At 45.8% G+C, this 15,928-nt stretch overlaps 1 protein-coding gene across 11 annotated transcripts in view; it reads left to right on the top strand.

The window, feature by feature from the left end:
- The window catches only part of FAM227A (family with sequence similarity 227 member A), a 79,334-nt gene that overhangs the window by 45,729 nt on the left and 17,677 nt on the right, over window positions 1-15,928 (top strand). For 10 of the 11 annotated variants that reach the window (XM_045062367.1, XM_045062366.1, XM_045062365.1 and 7 more), the window contains 3 exons: window positions 2,686-2,780; window positions 10,891-11,048; window positions 12,956-13,108. In XM_045062367.1, coding sequence (XP_044918302.1) covers window positions 2,686-2,780; window positions 10,891-11,048; window positions 12,956-13,108 — 406 coding nt within the window. Of the gene's footprint in view, window positions 1-2,685; window positions 2,781-10,890; window positions 11,049-12,955; window positions 13,109-15,928 lie in introns of those variants that run through there. The other variant, XM_045062371.1, reaches the window with a different exon arrangement.

Here is a 15,928-nt window from a genome sequence, read left to right as displayed (position 1 = left end):
GGAAGAGGGCTTGCCGAGATGCACGTGTGGGAGAGAAAAGAATCCAGGATTTCCCCCACTCTTCTGGGGGGGGGGGGGGAGATCATGACCACAAACAGAGAGCTTCTGTTAGATCTCTTTCTGTCTTCCCCTGATGCTCAGCTCTGGGACTCATGTTGCCTTTGAGCTGGGACATTTAAGAGGAAGAAAATAAATTCAGGAAATTCACTGCCATATGGTTCTTTTTTTTTTTTTTAAATTTTTTTTTTCAACATTTATTTATTTTTGGGAGAGAGAGAGACAGAGCATGAACGGGAGAGGGGCAGAGAGAGAGGGAGACACAGCATCGGAAACAGGCTCCAGGCTCCGAGCCATCAGCCCAGAGCCCGACGCGGGGCTCGAACTCACGGACCGCGAGATCGTGACCTGGCTGAAGTCGGACGCCCAACCGACTGCGCCACCCAGGCGCCCCACTGCCATATGGTTCTTATTTTGAGTCTGGTTTCCTTCTCCAAGTCACCTGCCAGCGTCTACTTTTCCTCAGAAAGCCACCCCATGCGTTATGCCCAGGGTTTTTAGTTGCATTTAGTAGGAGATGGAGTAGGGACTGCTTACTTTATCTTAACCAGAACTGGAATCCTGATAGAATTCTTTTGGTTCTTTTTTTCTTACTCCATTTTATTCTAATTGTTTGGATGCTATGTATTCTGTCTCTGTTCTTCATTACAGATTATCCTTTATTGCAGTGAATCTCAAACAGGGCTAACCACTCCCCACCCCCGCCAAGGGACATTTAGCAATGTCTGGAGACATTTGGGGCCATAAATGTCTTGGGGAGAGATTGCCACTAGCATCTAGTGGGTAGAGGTCAGGGATACTGCTAAACATCCTACGATGCACAAGACATCCCCCACAACAAGGAATCATCTGGCTAAAATGTCTGTAACACCAAGATTGAGAAACCTTGCTTTATTGTGTGCATTTGAAATTTTCTCATGCATACTTAGCTTTATGTAAAGTTAAATAATATCTTAACCCACTTCCTTTCCCGAGCAAAGCAAGGACTTGGACAAATTTAACTCCAATCTCTTCTGTCCAGACTTAAATGCTATTTTGTCTAGAGTTTTTAGTTCTGTTCTATTTTAAAACCTCACAAATTACATATTATGCTTATTATAGCAGGTAATTTTTGTTTGGTCTTAAACTGTCAGTTTCTCTGCCTGCTTCCTGATGCTCAGACCATCTTTCTGGGATCATTTTTCCTGCACAAAAAATTAGGTAGACAGATAGATAGATATTTAGAGAGAAAGAGAGAATGAGAAAGAGAATTTTAGCAGTTCCTTTATCACAAGCGTTTTGGTAAGTTCCCTTAGTTTTTATTTTTCTATGAATGTCTTTATTTCATCTCTGTTCTTTTTTTTTTTTTTTTAGTTTATTTATTTATTTTGAGAGAGAGAGAGAGCACATGTGTGGGAGGGCAGGAGATGGAGAGAGAGAGAATCCCAAGCAGGCTCCACACCATTGTAGAGCCTGATGCTGGAACTCACAAACCTGTGAAATCATGACCTGGGCCCAAACCAAGAATCAGTCGTTTAACTGACCAAGCCATGCAGGCACCCCTATTTCACCCTTCTTCTTGAAGATAGTTCCTATGGATCCACAAGTCTACCTAAATGCTTTGATGATTTGATTCCATTGTCTTCTGCTTTCTGTTGTTACTGTCGAGAACTCTGCAGTCATTCTGTTATCCCTTTATCCATGATCTGTTGTTTCTCTCTGCCCATCTTTAAGATGGTCTGTGTCGGGGCGCGTGGGTGGCGCAGTCGGTTAAGCCTCCGACTTCAGCCAGGTCACGATCTCGCGGTCCGGGAGTTCGAGCCCCGCGTCGGGCTCTGGGCTGATGGCTCAGAGCCTGGAGCCTGTTTCCGATTCTGTGTCTCCCTCTCTCTGCCCCTCCCCCGTTCATGCTCTGTCTCTCTCTGTCCCCAAAATAAATAAACGTTGAAAAAAAAAAATTAAAAAAAAAAAAAAAAAGATGGTCTGTGTCAACCTTCTCCCACAGTAAAGCCAGAATTTTGTGCAAGAGTTGGGTCTTTTATTCTCAACACGCTTCCTGATTCTACTAGCATTTTATTTTATTTGTTTGTTTGTTTGTTTGTTTAAAGTTAGCTCTATACCCAATGGGGGGCTTGAATTCACAATCCCCAGATCAAGACATTGCACGCTCTACTGACTGAACCAGCTAGGCACCCTGCTGCTTAGCATTTTTAAAGCCATCAGGCCTCTCCTTCCTTATTCCCTGGCCATGGTGTAACTTGTAGAGAACTGTATGCATGGCGTCTGAGTTGGTGTTACACTTGTTATTTGCATGTCTTTTTTTTCCCACTAAGCTGTGAGTTGCTCGAAGATAGTCTATTTCCAGCACCGTGCATGGACCTAACACATAGTAAATGCTCAGTGGATGTTTGTTGGATGGATAGATGGACGGATGGATGGATGGACAGATAAGTAGAGGGACAAATGTGTGGCCGCAGGTATATATCTGGCTAAAGTACAAGTGAGATTGTATGAATTTACCTGAACTATTTCCCAATGACCTGAATACACCCAGGTAATTCATGCGATTAGGAAGCGGAGATCTGCCGTACATGCTCTCCAATGATCCTTTTTTTTTTTTTTTTTTTTTTGCCAACGTTATATTGACAGAGAATCGCCGGCAGACTCTGGTCTTGAGGAAAGCTGCAAACCAAGTCAAGAGGATATCAGAAGCAAGAGAATATGAGAATATGCTTCCCAAGCAGGTGAGCACATGATTGGAAATTTAATAGTAGAGATGATTTCAGAGGGGCTAGGAGATCTGGGGAGAAAAGCCAGCCCTGTGAAGATGTCAGGGTCAGAATGGGGGTATTTCTTACAGACGTGGGTGATATAGTCAGGAAATCTCCTGAGAGTAATTCCTGGTGGAGGTAGGTCCCCGTTGACTGAGCTTTTTATCTGGATTTCTCCAGGGATTTAAATTACCTGCTTGAAATTCAGGAGCCTTGGTGTAATGGGAAGAGAGCACTGAGCTTCATTGCCCTACTCTAGAAAATGGGACAGTAATTCCTAGGTCATGGCGTTCTTATGAGGTTCACCTGAGATAGTGATATTTAACATGTAATGGGCATTTACTACATGTCGGACATTAAACTAAACCTGTACACGCAGTATATTTTATTTTACCGTCACAGTCCTCTGAGATAACTCTTCCTAGTCTTCTTCAGTTTATTAGTGAGGAAAGTGATGCTCAGAGCATTGTCTAAATTCACAAAGCCGATGAGTGTTAAAGCCAAGAGTTGCACACGGATCTGTCAGACTGTGAGCCTGAGCTGTGAATCACTGAGCTTTGCCACCAGCAAAGTCCCCCGAACTCGAAAGTCCCTGGATTAATGTGTTTTCTCTCCTCTTCTGTCCCCGCCCCTAGCTCTTCCCCACAGACCTCTGCAGACGGTAGTTTACATCAATGGCACCTTCAGCCTTCAGTTCTTGAGCCTTCTTCATTTCTCCATACTTTACCACTGCCTGTTGCCCCTCAGCATTTAGCGGTGACGTTCTGAGAGGTAGGGCAGGGCGTGATGGAAAAGACAGACGGACATGGGTTCAGGTCTTGGTGCTGAATCTTTTCAGCTGTGTTACTTGAGCAGGTGACTCAACTTTTCTGACCTCCTTCCATAAAACGGGGAAAATAAAGTCCAGCAGTGGTGACGGCCCTTCCTGCCGACAGGGCTGGCGGTGGGTGACCAACAGTCGTGTCCTACTCTGTGACCCAGCTTGGTGGGGAGGGGAGGTCAAGCGGGTGGAGTGGATGTTAACAGGAATGGGAAGCAGCTGAGAGCCAACGGCCTGGCAGAGGCAAGGGGAAGGGAAGTGCCAAAGGAGAGCTAGCTCAGTACGCTATTCACGGGGGCCTGCGGGACACTCCTGACCGAGGAGCGAACGTGTGATTCTACCACTTGAGGCACAGCTTGGGTGTAACCTGCTGCCTGTTCTTTGCCCATGGTCAAATCAAGCAGCGTTGCGGGGCACGTAATAAAAAGTAAATTTCTCTTTCACGCCAGACCCTATGCCCCTGACCCAGAGGCAAACACTATTTTCCCATATATCCTTCCAGAAATATCGGGCGGATATCAAGGAATACAAACCTTTTTTTTAATATATACAAACCACAATAGAATATACACTATTTTCATTTTGCTTTTTCAACCTAACACATAATGGCCAACATTTATTGAGTGCTTACTGTATACCAAACATCATTCTAAACACGTCATATGTAGTGACTCATTTAGTCTTCACACAACCCTATGAAAAGTAGTTTTTACTTATTATCCCCATTTTAGGCTCAGAAATATTAAGTATTTCACTTCACGCCAAATGGCTAGTAGGTGGTAGAACCAAGATTTTCAAAAGGATACAATTTATATACGATACAGTTCAGCATTGTAATGTACAATTTAGTGGGCTTTAGTTTAGTTGTGCGATCATGACCACTATCTGACTCCAGAACACTTTTATCACCCCAAAAAAAAGCTGCATACTCATTAGCAGTCCCTCCCCGGTCCCCTGTCCCCCCAGTCTCTTCAGCCACCAATCTACTTTTCTGCCTGTACAGATTTCCCTCTTCTGGGCATTTCGTATAAATGGAATCATACAATCGGTGGCCTTGTATCACTGATTTCTGTCACTTAGCATAATGTTTTCAAACTTTATACATGTGGTACCGTGTATCAGTACTTAATTTCTTTTTAGGGCTGAGTAACATGCCATGTATGAATAGACCACACTGTGTTTATCCATCTACTGGCAGATGGACATTTGGGGTGTTTCCATCGTCTGGCTGCTATGAATGACACTGCTTCTATGAACATTGACATACAAGTTTTTGTGTGTGCATATTTTTTCTATTCTCTCGGGTATATACCCAGGAGTGGCATTGTTGGGTCATATGGTAACTCTGTGTCTAACTTCTTTAAAAAGAAATTTTTTTTTAACGTTTAAAATGTTTTTTTTAAGTTTATTTATTCATTTCAAGAGAGACAGAGAGAGCAAGCAGGGGAGGGACAGAGAGAGAGGGAGAGAGAGGGAATCCCAAGCAGGCTCTGCACTGTCAGCATAGAACCCGATGCAGAGCTCCAACTCACGAAACGCGAGACCATGACCTGAGCTGAAACCGGGAGTTGGACGCTTAACTGACTGAGCCACCCAGATGCCCCCCAATTTTTTTTTTAACATTTATTCACTTTTGAGAGAGAGAAATAGAGAGAGAGATAGAGTGTGAGCAGGGGAGGGGCAGAGAGCAAGGGGGACACAGAATCCAAAGCAGGCTCCAGGCTCTGAGCTGTCAGCACAGAGCCCGATGTGGGGCTCAAACCCATGAACTGTGAGATCATGACCTGAGCCAAAGTCATTGTGCTTAACTGACTGAGCTACCCAGCTGCCCCTGTTTTTGTTTTTTCTATTCTTAGTAGAAATAGGACAACTTTTGAGGTTCTTAGTCTTTTGCTTATAATTCGTTTGTAGGAGTTCAATTCTTTGTCACATGTTTGGCAAAAATGTTTGCTATTTAATCTTTTTACTTTAATGATGGTATTTTATGTGAGAAAATGTAATCTGGGGGGAGAAACTTATAATTTTTTAAGAGCCATATTTATTGGTCTTCTGTTTTATGGTTTCTTGATTTCATTTCTTATTAAGAAAGATCTTTAGGGGCGCCTGGGTGGCGCAGTCGGTTAAGCGTCCAACTTCAGCCAGGTCACGATCTCGCGGTCCGTGAGTTCGAGCCCCGCGTCGGGCTCTGGGCTGATGGCTCAGAGCCTGGAGCCTGCTTCCGATTCTGTGTCTCCCTCTCTCTCTGCCCCTCGCCCGTTCATGCTCTGTCTCTCTCTGTCCCAAAAATAAATAAACGTTGAAAAAAAAAAAAAAGAAAGATCTTTATCACTCTACGATTATATGAGATATTCTCCCAATTTTTCCCCAATATTTTTATATTATCACCTATTCGCAATACAAAAACGTTACTCGCATAACCGAATGTCACCAGGGGTCACTCTGCTCCTTTGAATTTAGCCAAAGATCGGCTCAAGCATTTGTTACAGGATTTGTTTGAAGCCCAGTCCTCTCCCCAAATGTCTGTGAACTTGGGGGCTTACTGGCACCCAGCCCCTCTTCTGTCCTGCATGTGCTGTGCACCTACCACACGGGCCCAAATATGCAACCCCCCTCTTCCCTTCATTTTCGAAAAATCGCCCACACAGGCTTGTGTATGTGTCGTGCAGACAGAAGGTATCACTAAGTTGAAAGAGGTGAGAGTAAGGGAGACCTCATCACAGTGGGGCCAAGAACAGTGAGTTGCTCTTAGAAACCTTTTAGTTGCCCCACCAGTTGGACCCACCCTCCACTTTCCTCTCTTTTCTTTTTGAGAGAGAGAGAGAGAGAGGCACGAGTGCAAGTGGAGGAGGAGCAGAGAGAGGGGGACAGAGGATCCCAAGCAGGCTCTGTGCTGACAGCAGCGAGCCTGATGCGGGGCTTGAACTCAGAAACCGTGAGATCGTGACCCAAGCCAAAGTCAGACAGACGCTTAACCAACTGAGCCACCCAGGCGCCCCTGTCCATGAGTCATCGAAAACACTAAGGATGTTTAGGTTGGAGAAGGCAACAATGAGAGAAGATCAAGGGCTCTCCTCAGATATTTTAAGGACTATTCCATAACACGTGGTTCTGGAGGAAGATCCGTTAGAATTACAGAGAGTCAGATTTTTATCTCGGGTAAGAAAGAACTTCCTCAGGGTCCAAGTTGTCATTTTAAACCAGCTTTACCCCCTGGCTCTGCGGCAGACCGTCCGCAGGGCTTGTTCCAGCTCCGACTCTCAGACCTCTTGAAACTCATTCCTCTTGCCAGGTCTCTGATGCCAACCCTTCACCCTAGCCCCTACTCTGCTTTCTCCCTGCCCCTTGGATCTGACGTCTCGGAACCTCTCTCCTCTTGCACGCTGGCCCGCCTTTGCCTGGTGCCGTGGCTAGGACCAGCCCTTCGCACTCCCGTCCCCAGGTCTCGGTACCCAAGCCCCCTCCCCTGCCTCCTCCCTGCAAGGAGAAATCAGGTCCTTACCAACCGTGGAACTGGATGCTTCTGAGGGTAATATGTTCCTTGTTTCCAGAGTTAGGGAAGCAGAAATGGACCATTCCCTGTTGCTAATATTATCAAAAGGAGGTATATTCGTTGGAATTCTTTGCTTATAAGTGCCAAAATCTGGCCTTGGCCACCGTGAGCAAAGACTAGAAGAACATCGAGTAGCTAGAAAGTCTGAAGTGAGTCCAGGGACCGGGAGAAGAATCGTGGCCCTTCCAACCCTTGAACCATCTCTTCAAGGTAACATGTCTGGAATGGGTGAGCCCCCATGTGTTTCCAGTCTACAGTTTACCCCAGTCGAGGCTCAAAATCCCAGGAGCGGGAATTTTGACTGGTTCTAGCTGGGTGGGTGAGAGGCAGGCCCCGGAAGAAGCTGTGAAACCTCTGAAGACCCCCCTGATGGCCCTGCTAGTGGCCTTCACAGGGGAGCAAGAATTTTTTAAAATAATTTTTGAAAACAATTTTTTAGGGGCACCTGGGTGGCGCAGTCGGTTAAGCGTCCGACTTCAGCCAGGTCACGGTCTCGCGGTCTGGGAGTTCGAGCCCCGCGTCGGGCTCTGGGCTGATGGCTCAGAGCCTGGAGCCTGTTTCCGATTCTGTGTCTCCGTCTCTCTCTGCCCCTCCCCCATTCATGCTCTGTCTCTCTCTGTCCCAAAAATAAATAAACGTTGAAAAAAAAATAAAAAAAAAACACAATTTTTTAATGTTTATTTATTGTTTATTTATTTTTGAGAGACAGAGAGAGAGAGACAGAGAGAGAGAGAGAGCAAGCAGGGGAGGGGCAGAGAGAAAGGGAGACACAGAATTTGAAGCAGGCTCCAGGCTCTGCACTGTCAGCACGGAGCCCAAAATGGGGCTCGAACTCATGCACTGAGCGATCATGACCTGAGCCGGTCAGATGCTTCACCCACTGAGCCACCCAGGCGCCCTGGGGGAGCAAGACTTTTGGCTTCAAGTCCCCACAAGCCTGAAGGCAGTGGAGGGCAGGTGAACTCCGTCCAGTGCAAGAATCGGGGGCTGTCAGGAAAGGAGGGTGGATTCTGGGCAGACAAAAGAACAAGTTTGGGACAAATGGGGAACGAGATTAGCGGACCCTGGGTCCACTTTGGAATCTTCTAGACTGTGGGAAACAATTTGTTTTTCACCAAATAAGTTCACTAAAGCAAAATGACCGCTTATCTGCCATCACCATCATTTCATAGAAGGAAGGTTATTAATACAAAAAAGCGGAAAAGGCAATCTCAGAATAAAAGAACGTCCTTAAAGTGAATACACTCACTTTAAGTCAGATTTACGGCAATATTTTTTTTTCCTTCTTTTTTCCTTCCCTCATTTCACTGGAGACCAGTGAACACAGACTTGCCCCTTCGTAGGCCGTAGGGTTTAGGAGTCTTGGGCTAAGTGATGTGCAGCTTCCTTACTAGCCCCAAGTTTCTGTGATCCCAGTGGGATCTTGCTGTTGAACAGTGATTCTCCATAGGGGCTGGGGAGGGGCAAGTTTGCCCCCTGGGAGACTTGGCCCCTGCCTGGAGACATTTCCAGTTGTCACAGCTGGGAGTAAAGGAGGAGATGGCATCCTACTGGCGTCTAGAAACCAGGGATGCCGCCCAGTTTCCTACTATGCACGGGACAGCTCCCACCACCATCAGTTTTCTGGCCCAAGATGTCCAATGACGAGGTTCAGAGACTGTTATAGACAGAAGAAACATCTCAGGAAGCAATTCAAATCCAAAAAGGCTTAGAGAAGAGTGCACTCAGGCGTCGTCACAGCCCTTATGCAGGAGGCAGAGTTTTTTAGTTAAATTATAACTCCTTCTTTAAATAAAATGTATTGCTTCTTTAACCCAACACCCCCCAACCACTGCAGAGACCTCTTAACCACTCCTCACATCCCCTCTCACCCACTGCAGGAGTTTCTCTACGTTGCAGTCCTAGGGATCTGCAGAAAAATTAGTCCGATTACGTTGAGCCCCAGCTCAAACCTTCTGGTGGCTTCTATCACACTTAGAAAAGATTGTGGTTCCTTACCTTTTCACAGCACCCCCCCTGCCCCCGCCACCGACCACTTCATGGAAAAGATCCCTCTCCTCCCCCGTCTCCCTTCCCACCACCCTCCACCCTTTGTCCCACTTCGTTTTTTTTTTCTTTTTCTTTTCTTTTCTTTCTTTTTTTTTTTTTTTAAGATTTTTAAGTAATCTCTACACTCAGTGTGGCCTCAAACCCACAACCCTGAGTTCCGGGTTCAAGAGTCACATGCCAAGCGCCCCGCCTGCTTGATCCTTATCTGAAGCACTTATTATTCCATAATGTCATGTTATTCTTTTATTTGTTGGTTTGTTGATTGTCTTTGTCTCAACTGTAATGCAAGCTCCATTAGAATTTGTCTTCTCGGCTGAATTCCCAGCACCTAAAACAGTGTATACGCGTGGTAGGGACCCAATAAATATTTGCCGAATGAATCGTTAACATTTTGGTAACTATGCTTCCAGTCTCCCGTCTATCTTTTTTTTTAACTGATTTATTTCATAGAAGAGATACAGGGGCACCTGGGTGGCTCAGTTGGTTAAGTGTCCAACTCTTGATTTCAGCTCAGATCATGATCCCACCATCATGGGCTCAAGTCCTGTGTCAGGCTCTGTGCTGAGCATGGAACCTGCTGGAGAGTCTCTCTCTCTCTCCCTCTGCCCCTCTCCCCAACTCGCACTCTTTAAAATAAATAAATTGGGGCGCCTGGGTGGCGCAGTCGGTTAAGCGTCCGACTTCAGCCAGGTCACGATCTCACGGTCCGTGAGTTTGAGCCCCGCGTCAGGCTCTGGGCTGATGGCTCAGAGCCTGGAGCCTGCTTCCGATTCTGTGTCTCCCTCTCTCTCTGCCCCTCCCCCGTTCATGCTCTGTCTCTCTCTGTCCCAAAAATAAATAAACGTTGAAAAAAATTTTTTTTAAATAAATAGACATTAAAAAAAAAAAAAGAAAATACATAATACCATCTACCCAATTTTGCCTCTTGATTTTTAAAAATTTTATTTTAGAGACAGAGAGCACGTAAGCAGAGTAGAGGGGCAGAGAATCTCCGCACTGAGTGTGGAGCCTGACACGGGGCTCAATCCCACGACCCTGAGATCATGACCCGAGCCTAAATCGAGAGTCAGATGCTCAGCTAACTGAGCCACCCAGGCACTCTGCATCTTGGGTTTTTTTTTTTAATTTTTTTAAATGTTCATTTATTTTTTGAGAGAGAGACAGAGCACAAGAGGGGGAAGAGCAGAGAGAGAGGGAGGCACAGAATCCGAAGCAGGCTCCAGGCTCTGAGCTGTCAGCACAGAGCCTGATGTGGGGCTCAAACTCATGAACCACGAGATCATGACCTGAGCTGAAGTCGGACGCTTAACCAACTAAGCCACCCAGGCGCCCCGGTTCATCTTGATTTTTTAATCTTCTATCAGATATGAAACAGTTCCTTAGTATTGACTCTTCATAAAGATTTTAATAGTGGCATAACTATTTCTTGGGGTAGAGATACCAATATCTTCTTGAACACTCAGTTTATTCTGATCTTTTGCCGTTGTAAATATCTATCTGATTTAGTACTTAAATCTTTTTTTCTTTAATTGGTGTAATTTCTTTAGGATGGCATCCTAAAACTGGAGTTACTGGACAAAGAATATGATGAGTACCTTCACATTTCTTAATACAGGGTGTAAAAATGACAATACCTTATTTTTCCCTCTCTCTTTCCTATTCAGTCTTACCCAGCCTGCAAAAGCCCTGAGCTGACTTTGAACTTCTTCAACATTTACGGGAAGAGCCCTCTGATTGTGCACTTCCTCCAGAACCACGCCAGTCTGCAGCAGCACGGCAAAGACGTGTTGATAGTCAGAAGGGAAAAAACCAAGAGCATCCCATATCCTTTCCTCCAGTGGGCAGAGCTCACGTTACGCCAGGCCTCTGCTTCTCCCAGAAGCAAGGGTGTGGAGAGGTACCCAGCCCTGAGCACAGTGCTTGGCGCATAGTAGATGCCCGTCAAGGGTAGCCATTGATAGGAGCCTAAGGGTCGTTTTAGTTCCAAATCTGCCTCGTGAGCTAGCTGTGTAGGATCCTGGGCAAGTTAAATTTCCCTGTGTGCAAAATCTCTTCCTGTCTACCAGGGTGAATGCTAACTAGGTGTTCAAACATATTTTGCAGCTCGGTAATGCCTCCCAGAGGCTCACTGACCCTAGAGTGTGTATCAATCAGGGTTTTGGGTATGGGTTTGTTCTAACCTCCTCCTCACACACACACCCCTCCTCCAGGCTCATCAGCAAATCCCTGGCCCTGTTGGCATTTATCTTAAAGATTGGGGAACCGGCTCGGATCTTAAGAAAACAGATGTGACATGTTGGTGTCCTGAGTCCTAGCAAGCAGTTTGCCATAGGGGGTCAGAACAGGGAATCTGGTAAACCTGGACTCAAGATAACAACCCAACTGTTGACCAGCTGAGTGACCTTAGACAAGTCTCAGCTTCTCTCTTAGCCTCGTTTTGTTGTTGTTGTTGTTGTTGTTGTTGTTGTTGTTGTTTTCCATCTATAAAATAGGATAATGACACCTGCCTTCTAGGGCTGTTATGCAGAATACAGGCACAACAGCCATAAAGGCTTACCATAGTGCCTGGCAGGTAACAAGTGCTTGAACGTTACCTGTCAATACACCGTTTCCCAGCAGGAAGAGCTTCCAGAATGGACTGGGCAGCACTTGCCTGGTAGAGCTCATATCCCCAAATGTATTTATATGCCTATAGGCAGAGAATAATAGCTCACATTTCATAGCACTTTATTATTCATAAAGCACTTTCCCACGTATCACCTCTTTGCTCAGTAGACAGTGGAATGCAGCGGAAGGAGCCTGGGCTGGGGACACATAGCCCCAGATCTGAGTCCCAACTCAGCAAGCCACCGGCCTTAAGGTCTCGTGTGCACAGTTTAACCTCTGAGCTCAATGTCTTGATCAGCTCCTTCCTCAAATAGGGATAATCATACCAAACCAATAGAGTTGTGACCCGGATTATGTGGTAGATGGCTGGCTCTAAATAGGTAATGACTATCGTAATTATTATTCACGTCATCTAAGGTAGGAATGATTACCCCTATTTTACAGAGGAGAAAATGGAGACGTAGACAATGACTTATCTTGACTTGAGATCCCAAACTTGTGAGATGCTGATGGATCCAGAAGGGGTAGAGAGGGAGGGGGAGGCACAGCGGTGGGGGAGGCACAGAGGATTTTTCAACGTACACACATGATATAGAGGATGAGCCCTTGGGACGGAAAGGAAAGGAAAGTTGGAATCCCTTCCTCTTGGCCACTGTGACGATAGAGTAAGAATTGTATTTATTTGTTTATTTTTCGTTGAAGTGTAGTTGACTTACAATACTGTAATAGTTTCGTGTGTGCAACACAGTGACTTGACAATTCTATACATTATGAAGCACCTCCCACAATAAGTGTAGTTACCATCTGTCACCAGACAGAGTGGGAATTTTAGATGGCAGTCCCAAGAAAGCATTTCCTAGCCTTTCCATCAGCGGGAGGAGAGAAGGGCTTTATTGGGGAGGATAGCCTCTTGCCTTTCAAAGTAGGCCATGGTCAAAGAGCAGGAGTCATTTCCTGCTCAGATTCCAGTGGTCTGGTCCAGAAGCAGGTCATTTTCCCCACTCTGCCATCTCACCACCCCCCGCTCCCGGCCCGGCCATGCACGAGGCCATCCCGCTGATCAGGCTCAGAGTCAATAATACCAACTGACAATGTGGCGGTTTCCTTGACGGCTGAAGCCACTGAGTCCATCCTGACGTACGCCGAGGTCATCGAACTGACCCTAATCAACATGAAGAAGCGGAAGGAAAACCTTCGCGTGCTGAACTGGCTCCACTGGAATGAATGGAGTTATTTTCACGAATACCTAAAGGCACTACAAGAAAACTTCCTCAGGTATTTAAGGGCTTTAGGGAAGGGGCATTGTTTGAGCACCTGTCTATTGTCACACGTGGCAGGTTTTAATTGGAGGCCTAGCCCTGGGACTATCTTTTTTTTAAGTTTATTTATTTTGAGAGAGAGAGAGGGGGAGTGGGGAGGTGGGGCAGAAAGGGAGAGAGAGAGAATCACAAGCAGGAGCAGGCTGCGAGCTGTCAGTGCAGAGCCCAACACAAGGCTTGATCCCACGAACTGTGAGATGATGACCCGAGCCGGAATCTAGAGTCGGATGCTTAACCGACTGAGCCACGAGGTGCCCCTAGCCCTGGGACTCTCTTAAGCACATTCAGCTTTCTTGTGGTTAGAATGTAAACCCCAGAAAAACAGAGACCGGATCTTTCCTTGAAAGTTATTTTTTTCTTAAACTACAACATCATTTATGTTCAGTGAGAAGAAACAAACAGACCTGGAAAAGCACCTGGCCAACATTTTTCTAGAAAAAGACCTAGTCTTTTCTCCTGGGTCCGTAGAGGTGTACCTCTAAACAATCTAGTTTACAATCTAAACAATCTGTCAACCTAGTTTTTAGACTTTTTCTCCTGCTTAGCAGCGCATTATGGATATTTTCCTGTGCCTCCAGCCATTTGCAATATTTTTAATTTCTTTAGAAAATGTTCAGACCTTCCAGAAATGTTAAAAGAACAGTGCAGTGAACATTGTATGCCCTCACTGTGTTTACCAATTATTCACATTTTGCCACATTTTCTTTCTCTCTGTAGTAATTAGGTCAAATTCATTTCCCCAGTGGTGCCCAGAATATCCTTTTTGGTCCTACTTTGACTGCTTCCCAGTCAAAGATTGGGAATTATAATTTTTGTGATATCACTTTGGCGTCTTTTAATCTATACCGGTGCTCTTCCTCCAGCTTCGTTATTATTCCCTGAATCAATTATTACATTATTAGTTTCTTATGACATAGATTTTTTTGAAAGACTCAAGCCACATTCCGGATTTTTCTGATTATTCCTTCAGGGTATCATTTATTCCAATATATCCTCTATTTCTTAAAAAAATTTTTTTTTCATGTTTATTTTATTTTTGAGAGAGAGAGAGAGAGAGAGAGAGAGCGCGCGCACGCCTGAGTGGGGGAAGGGCAGAGAGAGAGGGAGACACAGAATCCCAAGCAGGCTCCAGGCTCCGAGCTGTCAGCCCAGAGCCTGACGTGGAGCTCGAACTCGGGAACGGCGAGATGGTGACCTAGGCTGAAGTCAGATGCTTAACCCACCCAGGCGCCCTATCCTATATTTCTTGTAGATGGGACACCGGGGCTATCCTAGGTGCTTGATAGGATTCAGATAAGATCTTTTTGCCAAGCACCTCATAGACAATGTTGTGAATACACACTGCACAACACCGGGAGACACTCGGTGTCAGGTCAGCCAGACCCGTGGTCTCTGCCGGGCCTCTCCACCGTAGACTCCATTTTTGTGTCGTTAGTCTGTAATAAGCGACGTGATTCCTTGAGACTGGATGGATAGGTTCTCCCCACATCTTCGCCCAGTGGTTTTAGCATCCCTGGATGGTCTTTGCCCGAATCAGTTCTTATATTTGGGTTTGCAAAAGGGCCATCTTCCGCCTCCACCATCCCCTCCCCATTTAATAGCTGGCACTTCTCTGTAAAGAAGAGATCACCTTCTTTCGCTCCTTGTGTCTCTCCCTCTCGTGTCTTCTTCGCCCGCTCCCGTAACTCTTTCACAGGGACATCCTGGCCACAAAGGAAGCTTAGGAAACATCTGGCAAAGAGAAATTAGATGTCCATGACTAGACCAGAGCAGGACCCGCTGGGCACTTCATTACCCAAAATAACACCGGATTCAGGGAGCAAGGGAGAGAGAGAATGGCTGTTGGCTAGGCAGCTCTCTGTATCTGCCATAATAGGAAAGAAAGACAACCATGAACACATAGGTAACTACTTCAGATACCAAGTGATATAGTGGCGTTAGTTTCAAAACATGATCCACGCACACTCACAAAAAACCCAGTAAACACCAGAACCACAAAAATGCAGTTCGGCCTAAATGTTCACCAAAAGATGATTGGTTAACAAGCTGTCATATGTGCATATCTGCAGCCAGGAAAAATGGCACTGTGAATTTAATGCTCTTATTTCATAAGGAAGGATGGTCACAACATATTATTGAGACCCAAAAAAAAAAAAAAAATATATCAGGATGTGGGGTGCCTGGGTGGCTCAGTCAGTTGAACGTCTGACTCTTGATTTCAGCTCAGATCATGATCCCAGGGTCATGGGATCAAGCCCTGTGTCAGGCTCAGCACTAAGCATGGAGTCTGCTTAAGATTCTCTGTCTCTCTCTCTCTCTTTCTCTCAAAAAAAAAAAAAAGGTAGTTAAAATCAGGCTGTAAAATAGAGTGATAGACACAGTTATTTATCCCCATTTTACAGAAGTCGAGGTCAAGGACAGAACCTTAGAGGGCCACCACATATATGGGGAGGACAAAATATGGGGCAGAGGAGGAGTGGCCAGAAGGGAAGGAGAGCCTGTATGTCAAGATGCACCGACCATGAGGCCAAGGGAAGAAAGGGTTAAGGGAAGCAGTGATCAGCAGTGGGCGTGCCAGCTGGAGAAGCCTGGGGCTGAGACGAGTTTGGTGATTAGGTAGAGGGTGGTCTTAGCAGGGCTGAAGTCCGACAGCAGAGTCTGGGACCTGAGGGGCAAGGTGTGGACCCCCAGGGGTGAAGGAGACCACTAAGAAGCAGAAGGAACAAAATTCTGTACCGAAAAGGGCAAGGTTGGATGGTGAGTAACAGGGCTGTTT

This window comes from Felis catus, chromosome B4, assembly GCF_018350175.1.
Source record: "Felis catus isolate Fca126 chromosome B4, F.catus_Fca126_mat1.0, whole genome shotgun sequence".
NCBI classification, from domain to species: domain Eukaryota; kingdom Metazoa; phylum Chordata; class Mammalia; order Carnivora; family Felidae; genus Felis; species Felis catus.
This window is presented reverse-complemented; position numbering and strand designations above follow the sequence as displayed.